The sequence below is a fragment of the Scyliorhinus canicula genome, chromosome 7 (genome assembly GCF_902713615.1).
Source record: "Scyliorhinus canicula chromosome 7, sScyCan1.1, whole genome shotgun sequence".
Lineage (NCBI taxonomy): Eukaryota > Metazoa > Chordata > Chondrichthyes > Carcharhiniformes > Scyliorhinidae > Scyliorhinus > Scyliorhinus canicula.
This window is the reverse complement of record NC_052152.1, coordinates 87,093,179-87,108,094: the sequence shown is the minus strand read 5'-3', so window position 1 is coordinate 87,108,094 and position 14,916 is coordinate 87,093,179. Positions and strand designations below refer to the sequence as shown.

The following is a 14,916-nucleotide window of genomic DNA, read 5'->3' as shown; positions in this document are numbered from 1 at the left end:
CCAGTATCCAATCCCCTAACCGCAAACAACCCACTTCTACCTTCTTCCAGAAACAGGACTGCCCTGGTAGACCAATCATTTAATTCTGTTCCTGCCACACTGGACAGATTCATCCCATCTCAACACTTAATCCCCTGCTCTTGCCCATTCTTTTCACACTTTTGACCTGGAAGCACTGCAATACAAAAAATATGTAAATTGTTTAGTGTCTGTGGAATCTATATCTGTTTTAAAGGTTGTCTGAAAAAGACTTTAAAGAGTCGCAACAATTGTAAGGGGATCAATTGTGATTTTCTTGAATAATAATTATAAACACTAGCCCGTGTGGCCTGGCGAATCTTGATCTGGGAGCAGTAAGAGAAAGGAAATTAAGATAGAAACTGTGACATTAGACACAAAGTAGAGCTGCAATAAAAGGGGACTGGAGAAGGCACAGTAAGAAACTGCATGTGCGTAACAGAGTTAAAAAAGTCAAAAAGCCAAAGACAGGGTTGGAGCAGGGATTATGAATTGAACAATTTTAACTGCCGTTGCTTCAGTTTTGCTAGAGCCAATGAGATTGTGTAATAGGGGGTGGGGGAGGGAGTATCAAAGCAGTTGGATAAAGGAATCTCTGGGGAATCTGTGCCATCAAGATTGTTGTGAATCTTGCTGAGGATGTTCTACAGGAGTGTGCCCTACAGATGACAATCATCTCCAGGGACCTTGGATGGAATGCCGCTGCCAGTGAACAAGATTCAAGGGCCCAACCAATTAAGTGGGAAAGTGAGAGCCAACCCGAGGCAGAATTGGAAAGACTGAGATTGCACATGGTGTCACATTGGTGCGAAGAGTGATGCTTGTAATTTCATGATAGTCTGTCATATAATAATAAAAATCTTTATTGCCACAAGTAGGCTTACATTAACACTGCAATGAAGTCGCTGTGAAAATCCCCGAGTCGCCACATTCCACCTGTTCGGGTACACTGAGGGAGAATTCAGAATGTCCAAATTACCTAACAGCACGTCTTTCGAGATTTTGTGGGAGGAAACCGGAGCACCCGGAGGAAACCCACAGACACTGGGAGAACGTGCAGACTCCTCACAGACAGTGACCCAAGCCAGGAATCGAACCTGGGGCCCTGACACTGTGAAGCAACAGAGCTAACCACTGCGCAGCTACTTCTAGTTTGTGCCATTCGCAATTCGCTAGGTAATTTATGTTGATTCAGATTAATGTTAAAGCTACAAAAAGTGAAATCTTGTAAGCAATTTCTTTATTTGGGGGCTGCTGAGTAAATTTACTTTACGGTTCACCCATGGAGAACATAACATTTACGCCTGTAACTTTTTGGTGTCCTCAGTCACTTTATCCATTTCCAGATTTCTAGTCCGAACCTCTCCTTTTCAACATGTCCAATATTCATAGAACATAGAACATAGAACAGTACAGCACAGAACAGGCCCTTCGGCCCTCAATGTTGTGCCGAGCCATGATCACCCTACTCAAACCCACGTATCCACCCTATACCCGTAACCCAACAACCCCCCCCCTTAACCTTACTTTTATTAGGACACTACGGGCAATTTAGCATGGCCAATCCACCTAACCCGCACATCTTTGGACTGTGGGAGGAAACCGGAGCACCCGGAGGAAACCCACGCACACAGGGGGAGGACGTGCAGACTCCACACAGACAGTGACCCAGCCGGGAATCGAACCTGGGACCCTGGAGCTGTGAAGCATTTATGCTAACCACCATGCGACCCTGCTTCCTTCACTTCTATCTTTCACAAGGATTGTCTGAGGGCCCTCTGCTTCTTCATTGACTGGAAGCTCATCACCACCACCTGCCCCTATCCACCATCACACTCCCCCATCTGACTGAACTTATTCTCATATTGAATAACTTCTTTGAAGTATATTCACTTTCTCTAAATAACAAATGTTGCTGTGGGAACCCATATTAGTCTGAGCTGCACCTGTTTTTTGTGGCATCTTTTCTAGTGCTTTGATGTACACCTTTTTTCACAGTATATTAATCGAGGCGATGATCATCCAACACCAACTCTCCTGGGTTGGCCTTGTGCATAGGACATCAGAGTCCCGACTGCCAAAACAAATCTTCTTTGCCCAGCTCAAGAAAGGCTTCCGAACAAGAAGATGATGAAGGAAGCGCTTCAAAGACACCCTGAAGGTTTACCTCAAGAAATGTAACATAAACGTTAACGCCTGGGAGACCCTTGCTCAGAAGAGACCTAATTGGAGGAACATTCTGTTTGATGGGACACGATTCTTCAAGGACACCCGGCTGTAAGGGGAGGCCCAGAAAAGGAACCCGAGAAAGAAATACCAGTGATCTAGAGTCCAAGGACCAATCTCACCTCCTGGAAACACCTGCCAAGTGCACGGTCAATCAGGCTCATCACCCATGCAAGAATCCACAGAACCCATGACCAGTAACACAAAGTTTCTCAGGTGGATAATCATACTTGTTCTGAATGATCACTGAAGAAGAAGAATTAATTGGTGCTCTTTGGTTGAACTGGAAAATTTCATCAACTTTGCTTACAATTGCCATCCTTCTCTCACCTACACACTGTGCATTTCTGTCTCTTCCCCTCCCTTTCTTGAATTCTTAAGACTCCACTCCTGGGAATGGGTTATCAATCAATAGTCAACAAGACCACAGATACCTCAACTACACTTTCTCACAACAAGCTTCCTCGGAGAATTCCATTCTATTGTTCAAGCTTCTCCATTTCTGTTGAATCTATTCTGATGCAATTTACCATACCAATCCTTACACCATGGCTGACAGGGCCCTCAAGCATGTCTGTTCCATTTCATGCAAAATGATTTTTGCCCCTACCCATTCTCCCAGAATTGATACGGTTTCCTGTGCCCTCACATTCCACCTCACCAGCTTGAGTTTTCAACAGATCACTGTACCCCATTTCTGGCACTCTTCAGGATTCCACCACCAAATCCATCTTCCCCTCCCCTTTCAGCATTCTGGAGGGACCATTCCCTCTGATCCACTTTTCAGTCACTCCCAATTTCACCTCCTCTTCCCACAATATGTTTCAATGCCTGCCATTTTACCTCCTTCCTTCTTACTGCCCAAGTCCCCAAGCAGTCTTTTCGGGTCTGACTAATTCATACGCACACTTTTTTTCTACATTCGCACAGTGTGTTCACTGCTCACACACATTGCAATATCCTCTACAATATGGAAACCAAATGCACATTGGGAGATCCCTTTGCAGAACACTGCTGTTCAGTTTACAAGTGTAAACATGCTTCTGGTTGCCTTTCATTTTAATTCTCCACCTTTTTCCCCTCTCGGACTTCTATCCTTAGCCTCATGCAATGTTCAAATGAAGTACAACTTCAAACTCTAGGGGCAGCACTTCATGCTCTGATTAGACACTTGACAGCCTTCCATACTCAATATTGAGTTTAACAATTTCAGGTTGCAACCTCTGCCCATTTTGTGTTTTTTTTTTGAGGTTTTCATTTTAGTCTTGCTGTCATCTTTTTTCCCATTCAGACAGACATTCATTTATTTTCCATTCACATCTGTAGACTTTCATTTTCTTTGACTTTCCACCACCATCTCTTTTGCTATTTAGTCTCTCCTGCCCTCCATCCTATTGCAAACTTTCCCTTTTCATCTTTATTTCATCCTCCATCCTTTCACTTGCTAGGCCATTAACATAGATCAAGAAAAGTAGTGTTCCAATACCAACCCCTGGGAATCCCACTATATAACATCCTCCAGTCCAAAAAACAACAGTTTACCATGACTCTCTGCCTCCTCTCACTCAGCCAAATTCGTACATGTTGCCACCGTCCCTTTCATTCAGGGTTCAACTTTGTTGACAACCCTGTTAAGTGGCACTTTATAAAACATTCTTTGGAAGTCCACATTAACCGTATTACCTTCATGTAAAAATGACAAATTAGATAAACAGGATATGTGCTTAACAAATGCTCGCTGGCTTCTCTTATTAATCCACATTTGTCCAAGTGCCAGTTAATGTTGTTGTCTCAAATCAATGATTCTAAAAGCTCCCTTCCCTCCCCATCAATGTTGCGAAAAGCTTTTCCTCTTCCTCCCCCCGACCCACCCACCAAGAACAAAAGAAATGTCATCATCGGAATTGCCATCTCGTCCCAATTTTGATTCTATCGGCACATCAAGATGCCTCGGACAGTGTGAACAGCAGTGATAATGGGTAGATAAGTAAGGTGACAGGATTAATCACTTAAAATAAATTTTAAGTATGCAATTTAAACACAGAAAAAATTGTTAATCGATTGGGATTGTTCATTGTTAAAGCATACACATTATAATTTTTCTTCCTTATAAAGAAAAGGTTTATATATGTGTACGTACATTGTATGCGGTTAGTGTCATATTGAGTATTGCATTGTTAGAGTTTAACCCGCAGAAATATCATTCCGCAAGTTCCTTAGATTTTTAAATATTAAATCATTTTTGTAGCTATCTGGGTCATAAACTGTTTCACACTCAGTGCATTTTAATTAATACATTTTATATCTGCAGTTAATTATCTAACAAAATGACTAACACCAGTGATTTTGTTTTACTTCCCATACAAACTTACTTTGTGAAGTAGGCATGACTGAATGAATTTCTTCCTGTTCATTAAAGATATCGGCTTCTAACATCTGTAATAGCACTTGATTTAATAATGCTGTGGTACACAAATGATTTGGTATCTTGTCAGAAGAGTACATATCAGTGCTGACACACAAAGCTTCTCTGTTCAGGCTCAGCTGCTCCATCAGCACCACTTTATTCAGCCACTGTGGAAAAAAAACACATGTAAAATTTTGCAAGTTATGTCTCATTAAATTTTTAGATGTTACCAAGAAATACACTTTATTTTTAATTCTAAAAGGTTAAAATGACCAGAGTCATGTTCAGTCGCCAACTGACATTTAATTATTGAAGACAGTGGCTGAAGTTACATTTTCAATGAATAAAATTTCAGACTATATCTCGTCAGTGCATTAAAGGATTACGCAGAAAAAATTCAGAATATGCTTACAAAATTACAAGAGTTAAATTATAATTACCAGAAGCTGCAACTGAACCAGCCATATAAATACTGTGGCTAAAGAACAGGTCAGAGGCTAGGAATTCTGTGGTGAGTAACTCACCTCCTCATTTCCAAAGCCTGTCCACCATCTGCAAGGCACAAGTCAGGAGTTTGATGGAATACTCCCCACTTGCCTGGATGAGTGGAGCTCCAAAGGGTGGGGGTCTTATTGTTAAAAAGTTAAAAAACAGGTTGACATCATCCAGGACAAAGCAGCCTGCTTGATTGACACCCAATGCACCATCTTAAACATTGGTTCCCACCACCACTGATGCACAGTGGCAGCAGTGTGTACCATGTATAACATGTACTGCAGAAACACACAACGTCTATTTCAACAGCACCATTGAAACCCAGATTTCTACCACCTAGAAGGCCAAGGGCAGTAGGGGCATGAGAACACCACCACTTAAGGTTCCCTCCACTCCTTGTACCATCCTGACTTGGAACAAAATCATCATTCCTTTACTGTAGCTGGGTCGAAATCCTGGAACTTCTTTAACAGAACTGTGGATATATCTACACCAGGTGGGTTGCAGCAGGTCAAGAATGCGGTTTACGACCATCTTCAAGGGCAACCAGGGATGGGGAACAAATCTTGGCCTTGCCAGCGACACTCACTTTTCATGAATGAATGGAAAACAAATTAGTGCAAGTTTACATGTTGTGCTGGACGTTATATTTTACCTCTGAAGTTAGTTTCTGCCTCAGGTTTTCCCATTCAGAATTGTTTGGAGCCATATATTCAACTAATGTTCTGAAATGACCAAGAGGTTGAGGTTGAGCAGCTTTCAGCTTATCAAGCATCGTGTGAGTGCAGGAAAGAAGCACCTGAAGGCTTTACAGTGGAAAAAAAATGAATTACATCAACTGCAAACAATTCTTAAAGAATTAATTAATCATCAATAAGGCGAGCTTTAGCACAAAAATTATTTTGATTACTCACAAAAAGAACACAACACTGGTCATCTTTTAATTCGGATGATTTTCAGCTTCCTTATAAGACATTTTTGACTACGTTAGTTAATGGGGATATCTAATGGACAGAAGTTGGGTTCTCAAGATATTTCAAATGATTGAAAGAGAAAGACTCATTAAACTCATAGAAAATTGGTCAGCTAGTTGAAACCAGGGCTGCGACATAAAAACAGCTGATGACAAACATGGAAAACAAAATCGGAATACAGAGCAGTGGTCAATAATAAATATATACATTATTCAAAGGCTTGAATAAAGGTTATAAAATGTGCCTATTATAGCAAACATGTAAAGCCAAGTGATCAATATTAACTTACACTGAAGTAGACCTTAATGCAGAAAACAAATCTCAAAACACTTCAAACAAGGAAAAAGCAGGCCCCTTGGTAATACAAGCCTTGAATATTGCTGAAAAGAGAAACATATTGCCAAAGTTTTTTGTCTTGCATTCATCAGGACAAATGCAAGCATGCTAAGTTTCAAGTAATCACAACTTCTACTACAGGTGGAAAGGATGCTGATTTGTTGGCAGGTTAACTTGGATTGGCTAAAGCGTTGCCCTGGAGAAAGCAACAAGGAACAAGAGGCACCCCAAATTCCTGGGTAATTCAAAAAAGGTGTAAGGCTTGAACATATTTTTTTTTGTCGCAAAAAAAAGATTCCTGTATGTGAATGTATGTTTCATCAAGCAAGCATAAATAAGACAAACACATGTTCATTCAGTTATTCATAACAGGCAGTATAGACCATACTCAATCAACTCACCATTGCAAAATCCAAAATCCATCAGGATCAGGAAGCACTTGCTGGACAATCTTTAGCGTTCTAATAGCTACACTAACAACCAATGTAAGATAATCAGTCGAGCTCATGACATAGTTAATTCGCACATGCTTGAAGCGACGTACATGCATTTACAGGAACCCATTCTCAGCAAACAAAAGGAATATGTTCAGGGCTTGCACAATTTTTGAAAACATACAAGATCCTGAGGGATATTGACAGGGTGGATGTGGAAAGGAGGTTTCCTCTTGTGGGAGAATTGAGAACTTTGGGGGGGGGGGGGGGGGGGGGGGGGGGGGGGTGGTGTCACGGTTTAAGAACAAGAGGTCGCCCATTTAAGACAGAGACGAGGAGTATATGTTTCTTTGAGGGTTGTGGGTCTTTGGAACTCTGAATATTTTTAAGGCAGAGTTAAAAAGATTTTGATAAACAAGAGTGTGAAAGGTCAGTGCGGGTAGGTTGGAGAGCAGAATTGAGGTTATGATCAGATCAGCTACATCCAGTTGTGAATGGTGGCGGACAATTAAACAACTCACTGGAGGAGGAGGCTCCACAAATATCCTCATCCTCAATGATGGAGGTGACTAACACATCATCTGTGCAAAAGACAAGGCTGGACTTCCAGTGACGGCGGGCGGGAGGCAGCCACACATTGGAGGGCTCCCGTTTGGGAATGGCATTTTCGGGGATTAACGCCCGGTCCCAGGGGCTACAGAGGCGGCAAAAGCAGGGAGAAGGCACAGTGAAGAGAAATGTCAAAAACAAGTTTAAAAAAGCGGTGAAAAAAACAGCTGAAAGTCTATCGGGGTGTGGAAAGGTCACCGCGGGGACGGCAAGAAAAGTGGAGGCTGGGGGACCAGGGGAGGCCGCTTTGCCCACGGCTGAAGGAATGACTAAGGTGATGGCCGCGGACCTCAAAAGGCATTTCAGAAAGCACATGGAAGCGATGAGGAAGGAGATGGGGATGGTAATGAAAGTGCTGGTGGAGGAGGCGATTGCCCCAGTGAGGGTGGCGGTATTGAGCGCAGTGGCGGAGGTGCGGGAGCAAGGCGAGGCACTGAAGGAAGTGGAAGAGACATTATTGCAGCACAGTGATCAAATTACCTCGATGGGGAAGAAGATGCGGGAGGTGATAAAGATCAACAAGGATCTGCAAGCCAAAATGGATGACTTGGAAAACAGATCCAGGCGACAGAATCTGAGGATTGTGGGTCTTCCCGAAGGAGTGGAAGGCCCGAGGTCGATTTGAGTATTTTGCCACGATGTCGGCAAAGCTATTGGGGAGGGGGATGACCCCTCCCGATATGAACTGGATCGGGCTCACCGGTCGTAGAAGCCTATAACAAAGGAGAGTGAGCCGCCGAGAGTAGTAACTTTGTGTTTTCGTAGGTACAGCGTGTAGGTACAGTGTGCTGGGGAAAGCAGAAGCGGGTGGTGCAGTGGGCTGGAGCTGGTACACGCATATATCAGGACTACACGGTGGAGCTGCGAGGAGGCAGGCTGCCTTCAGCCGGGTGAAGAAGGCACTGTACATCAGTAAGGTGCAGTGCGGCATTGTATATCCAGCTAAGTTGAGGGTGACCTACAAATCCAAGGACTTTTATTTTGGGACGGCGGAAGCAGCGGAGGAGTTTGCAAAGGCAGAAGGACTGTGGCTGAATTGAGAAGCGGACATGTATCGATGTAGCCTCATGTAACTGTATTTTTTCACTGCGGTCGGTGTATGTGCTAAATGAGCTAACGTTGTATATACTTGGACAAGGGTCTTTCGCTTGAAATGATGGTTCTTTGGGGCTTGGGTGTGTATGCAGAGTCTGTGTGCTAAAGGGGAGTTCTTGGTTTTCCTGGGACTGGGCAAGGGGGAAAAGAGACCCGGGCGGGGGCCGCCACGCTGGCTGGTTTAAGCCGGCCAGTGAACGGGAGTGAGGTGGGGGGAGGGGCTGCGGCCATCGGAGCCTGGCAAAACAGGGCCCGATGAGTCTAGCCGGGGTTGAAAGTTGGGGGGAAGGAGCAGAGGTTGGGGGGAAGAGTTTTGTAAAAGGAAGTGGAGGGGAGGAGTCGGCGGAGGGTGTCTCTCAATGTGTGGGTGTCATGTACGGTACTCTTTCGGGGATTGGATGGCATTGAATGTTTGGGGGGGGGGGGGGGGGGGGGGAGACTCTATAGGTCAACGGTGACCATAGGCCATTCTGATTCCTTTTTCTTTCTTTTTCTGTTTTGTTTTTCTCCTTTGATTGTCCCGCCTTGGGAGAGTTTGTTTTATTTGATGCTTATGTTGCCAGGGGGGTTGTTGTTTGGGGTGGTGGGAGGATGGGGTCGTTGTTGTTGATAAGGGAATTGACTTTGTATTTGTTACCATTTACTACTTGTGGGTGGGGTGTAAATTTTGAAGAAAATGTGAAAATGGAGAATAAAAATATTTGCAATAATGATCCACCTCGGTTTCCTCCAGAGGTTCCCAGCATCCAGTCTTCAGCAATTCGATTCACCCCACGTGATATCAAGAAACGGCTGAAGGCACTGGATACTATAAAGGCTATGGGCCCTATCAATATTCTGGCAATTGTACTGAAGACATGTGCTCCAGAATGTGCTGCGTCTCTAGCCAGGCTGTTCCAGTGAAGTTACAATACTGGCATCCACCCGGCAACATGGAAAATTGTCCAGTGATGTCCTGTACACAAAAAGCAGGACAACTCCAAGCAGGCCAATTACCGCCATATCAGTCTACTCTCAAACATCAGTAAAGAGATGGAAGGGATCATCAACAGTTCTATCAAAGCCCGGTAACTGATGCTCAGTTTTGGATCAACTGGAGTCACTCAGCACCTGACCTCATTACAGCCTTGGAACATAGAACATACAGTGCAGGAGGCCATTCGACCCATCGAGTCTGCACCGACCCACTGAAGCCCTCACTTCCACCCTAATCCCATAACCCAACAACCTCTCCTAACCTTTTTTGGTCACCAAGGGCAATTTATCATGGCCAATCCACCTAACCTGCATGTCTTTAGACTGAGGGAGGAAACTGGAGCACCCGGCGGAAACCCACACAGACACGGGCAGAACTGCACAGACAGTGACCGAAGCCGGGAATAGAACCTGGGACCCTGGCGCTGTGAAGCCACAGTGCTAGCCACTTTTGCTACCATGCTGGAAGCCTTGATTCAAATATGGACAAAGAGCAAAACTCCAGAGGTGAGTTGAGAGTGGCTGCCTTTGACATCAATGCAGCATTTGACCCTTTGGCATCAAGGAGCCCTAGAAAAACTAGAGTCAATGGGAATCAGGGAGAAAACAGTCCACTGGTTGGAGTCATACTCAGCACATGGTTATGGTGGTTGGAGGTCAGTCAGCTCAGTCCTGGAACATCATTGCAGGGATTCCTCAGCTGCTTCATCGATGACCTTACTTCCAACATAAAATCAGATGTGGGGGTATTCGTTGATGATTGCACAATGTTCAGTACCATTCACGACTGGATGCTGTCATACTGTCATCCATCAACACTGACAATGTGATGCTGAAAGTTACTGATAGCTTCACATATCTAGGCTCCACAACCACCAGCAATCTGACATTTGATGCTGAAATCCACAAACGCATCTCAAACATTGCAGCTGCTTTGCCCAATCTGAATATTGTTGGACAACAGTGACCTGATTGAGAACACAAAAGTGTGAGTGTCCCACACCTGCCTCATCAGTGCATTGCTCTTCAATGATGAAACCAAGGCAACAGGCAAGAGAAAAGGCAGAATAGCGCCCAACTTCGCTGTCTCAGTCGTACTCTTGGTAGGATAAGGTCATCAACTCAAAGGTCCTAGAGAATACTAATTACATCATCATACATTCATCATTAAGTCAATGATATCTGTGCTGGCTCGGCCACGTTCATCCAAAGGATGACAGCCATATGCCCAAAGATCTTCTGCATTGTGGACACACCATTAGGTCATGACTTCCTGGGCATCCATACTTCTTCAACAAGGAAACCCGGAAGCGAAATATGGAGATATGAACAGATGTTCACACGGAAAAGTGGGTTAGTCACCAATGGCTGTGTTCTCTGGAGGCTGACAGTTTGGAAAGGCACTGAAGAGGCAAGCAAAATCAAATAGCGCAGCTGGCTCAGAAGAGGCCCCAGAGAAAAAGAAGCCCGCGAATTGTGTACCTTGTCAACCCACGGTCTTCCTCTATGTAAAATGCGGCAAATGTTGCCATGCCAGAATATGCCACACCAGGCAGTGCTTAACAGAGTTGACCACCATGGTGCAAAAATCATCTCACTGAGTCAGAAGGCGGCCATCAAGTCACTAACTGTCAGGTTATTAATACTGCTGTCCGATAAAATATATAGTTGCATCATTAACGAAACAAAAAAAAAAATCTATTTTAACATTTTTATCATCCCTCGAGTTAAATCACCTGTTTAAAGGGTGTTAAAATTAATAGCAATTTTCTCCAACTGATGGAATGGGGCAATGTAATTTCCCCTATATTGACTGGGACTCATTTAGTGCCAGGGGCTTGGATGGGGCAGAGTTTGTAAGGTGTATCCAGGAAGGCTTCTTGATGCACTATGTAGATAGTCCAACTAGGGAAGAGGCAGTACTGAATCTGGTATCAAGGAATGAGCCTGGACAGGTAATTGAGGTTTCAGTAGGGGAACTTTTCCGGAGTAGTGACCTCAATTCCGTAAGTTTTAGGGTACTTTTTGACAGGGCTGAGGGAGACCCTCGCGTTGAGGTGCTAAACTGGAGAAAGGCAAATTACAATAACATTAGACAGAAATTGAAGAAATTGGATTGGGTGCTGCTGTTGGAGGGTAAATCAACATCAGATATGTGGGACAGTTGATTAGGATTCAGGAAAGTCACATTCCTGAGAGAACGAAGGATAAGTATAGGAGGTTTAGGGAGCTTTGGATAACAAGGCATATTGTGAACCTTGTCAAAAAGAAAAAGGAGGTTTTGTATGGTCGAGAAGGGTGGGGACAGTCAAAACCCTTGATGAGTATGAAGAAAGCAGGAAGGTTCTTAATCGGGTAATTAGGAGGGCGAGGAGGGGTCATGAAAAGTCCTTGGCAAGTAGGATTAAGGTGAATCCTAAAGCTTTTTATTCATATGTAAAAAGCAAGAGGATGGCCAGGGAAAAGATTGGACCACTTAAGGACAGTGGGGGACTATATGTTTGAGCCAGAGGAAATGGCTGCGGTACTAAATGAGTACTTTGCATCAGTGTTCACCAACGAAAAGGGCTTTGTGGAAGATGATTCTGGGTCAGGGGTGTGGAGAGTCTGGGTCATGTTGACATCAAAATGGAGGTGGTATTGGGTGGGTTTTTTTCAAAAATAATTTTTAATAAAGTCTTCACAAAATATCAACAAAAATATAAAGTACAAAATGCAAAAAATGTAAAGGAAACCGAGTAACAAAAATAATAAATTAACACCCGCCCAAACATAGCAAATATATACACCCAGACAAAACCTCCAATATATAGAAATAAAACTGAAATAAAACCCCCTGCCCCCCATCCCCCCGCTGCCACTGATCGTTGTCTACCGTGTTGCCACCAAGTCTAGGAACGGTTGCCACCGCTTGAAAAACCCCTGTACCGACCTCCTCAAAGCAAATTTCACCCTTTCCACTTTGATAAACACCGCCATGTCATTGATCCAGGCCTCAATGTTTGGGGGCCTCGCATCCCTCCACTGAAGAAGAATCCTCCGCCGGGCTACCAGGGTCGCAAAGGCCAGAATACCGGCCTCTTTCGACGCCTGCACTCCCGGCTCGTCTGCAACCCCAAATATTGCGAACCCCCAGCCCGGTTTGACCCTGGACCCTACCCCCTCGACACCGTCCTCGCTACGCCCTTCCAAAATTCCTCCAGTGCTGGGCATGCCCAGAACATATGGGTGTTGTTTGCTCGGCTCCCCGAGCACCTAACACACCTGTCCTCACCCCCAAAAAACCGGCTCATCTTTGTCCCGGTCATGTGTGCCCTATGCAACACTTTGAACTGTATGAGGCTGAGCCTCACACACGAAGAGGAAGAGTTGACTCTCCCTAGGGCAGGGGTGGACAAACTACGGCCCGCGGGCCAAAGGTCTTTATGAGGCCCACCAAGATCAAGTCATAAAAATTTTTTTTTTTTTTTTTTTTTAATAAGGTTAATTGGGGGGGGAGGGGCTGTTGGGTTACTGGTATAGGGTGGATACGTTGACTTGAGTAGGGTGATCATTGCTCGGCACAACATCGAGGGCCGAAGGGCCTGTTCTGTGCTGTACTGTTCTATGTTCTATATGAGGCGCCCAGAATCATAACCGGGTGAAGCGCCATTTTTGAAAAGTAGAGAAAAAGAGGGCTAAAGGCAGGATGCCGCCGGGGGAAGCGCTGAGGTATATGCCGCATGCTAATTGGTTACAACCGGGAATATTAATTAATATACTATGCGGCCCTTTAAAATTGTGAATTTCTGAATGTGGCCCTTGCACGGAAAAGTTTGCCCACCCCTGCCCTAGGGCATCTGCCCAAGTCCCCTGCTCGATCACCTCCCCTAGCTTCTCCTTCCACTTACCTTTCAGCTCCTCCACCGAGGCCTCCTCCTCCTCCTGCATCACCTGGTATATTGCCGAAATCTTCCCCTCTCCAACCCACACCCCCGAGAGCACCCTATCCTGTACTGTGCGTGGCGGCAGCAGCGGAAATCCCACCACTTGCCGCCTAACAAACGCCCTTACCTGTAGGTACCTAAAGGCGTTTCCCGGGGGGGAACCCGTACCTCTCCTCCAGCTCATCCAGGGTCGCGAACTTCCCATCCATGAATAGGACCCCCAACCTCCTTATACCTGCCCTGTGCCACCCCGCAAACCCTCCATCTATCCTCCCCGGGACAAACCGATGGTTTCCCCATATCGGGGTCCACACCGAGGCCCCCAACTCCCCCCTGTGCCGCCTCCACTGCCCCCAGATTTTGAGGGTAGCCACCACCACTGGGTTCGTGGTATACCTCGTTGGAGGGAGCAGCAGCAGCGCCGTTGCCAGCGCCTCCAGACTCGTACCCTCACAAGACACCGTTTCCAGCCTCTTCTATGCCGCCCCCTCCCCCTCCCCTCCAGCACCCACTTGCGCACCATCGCCACATTAGCTGCCCAGTAGTATTCATAGAGATTGGGCAGTGCCTGCCCCCCCCCCCCCCCCCCCCCCCCCCCCCCCCCGCCATCCATCCATCAGGGGTTGGTTTAGCACACTGGGCTAAATCGCTGGCTTTTAAAGCAGACCAGGGCAGGCCAGCAGCACGGTTCAATTCCCGTACCAGCCTCCCCGAACAGGCGCCGGAATGTGGCGATTAGGGACTTTCCACAGTAACTTAATTGAAGCCTACTCATGACAATAAGCAATTTTAATTTTCATTTCATTTCATCCCTGCTCCGCTCCAGGAGTCCCACGTTCCCATACAAACCCCCTCCTGCTCCTATTGACCCGTCTAAAAAAGGCCTTCGGGATAAGAATGGGGACGCACTGGAACAGAAACAAAAACCTCGGGAGCACTGTCATCTTCACTGACTGCACCCTACTCGCCAAAGACAGCAGTAGCGCTTCCCACCTCTTGAACTCCTCCTCCATCTGCTCCACCAGTCTCGTGAAATTAAGTCTATGCAGGGCCCCCCAGCTCCTGGCCACCTCGTCCCCCAAATATCTAAAGCTCCTCTCCGCCCTTTTTAGTGGGAGCTCACCAATCCCCCTCTCCTGGGTGATCCACGAACAGCTCGCTCTTCCCCATGTTGAGCTTATACCCTGAAAATTCCCGGAACTCCGAGGATCCGCATTACCTCCGGCATCCCCCCCACCGGGCCCGCGACATAAAGTACAGGTCGTCCACATAAAGCCTATGCTCCTCCCCGCCCCGCACCAGTCCCCTCCAGCTTCTCGACTGCCTCAGTGCCATAGCCAGGGGTTCAATCACTAGTGCGAAGAGCAGGGGAGACAGGGGACATCCCTGCTTCGTCCCTCGATACAGCCGAAAGTACTCAG

General features: G+C 45.8%; 1 protein-coding gene across 1 annotated transcript in view; it reads right to left on the bottom strand.

The window, feature by feature from the left end:
* The window catches only part of ltn1 (listerin E3 ubiquitin protein ligase 1), a 224,374-nt gene that overhangs the window by 101,206 nt on the left and 108,252 nt on the right, over positions 1–14,916 (bottom strand). Inside the window, 2 exon segments of the mRNA XM_038802375.1 lie at positions 4,617–4,818; positions 5,802–5,952. Of these exon segments, the coding sequence (XP_038658303.1) occupies positions 4,617–4,818; positions 5,802–5,952 (353 nt within the window).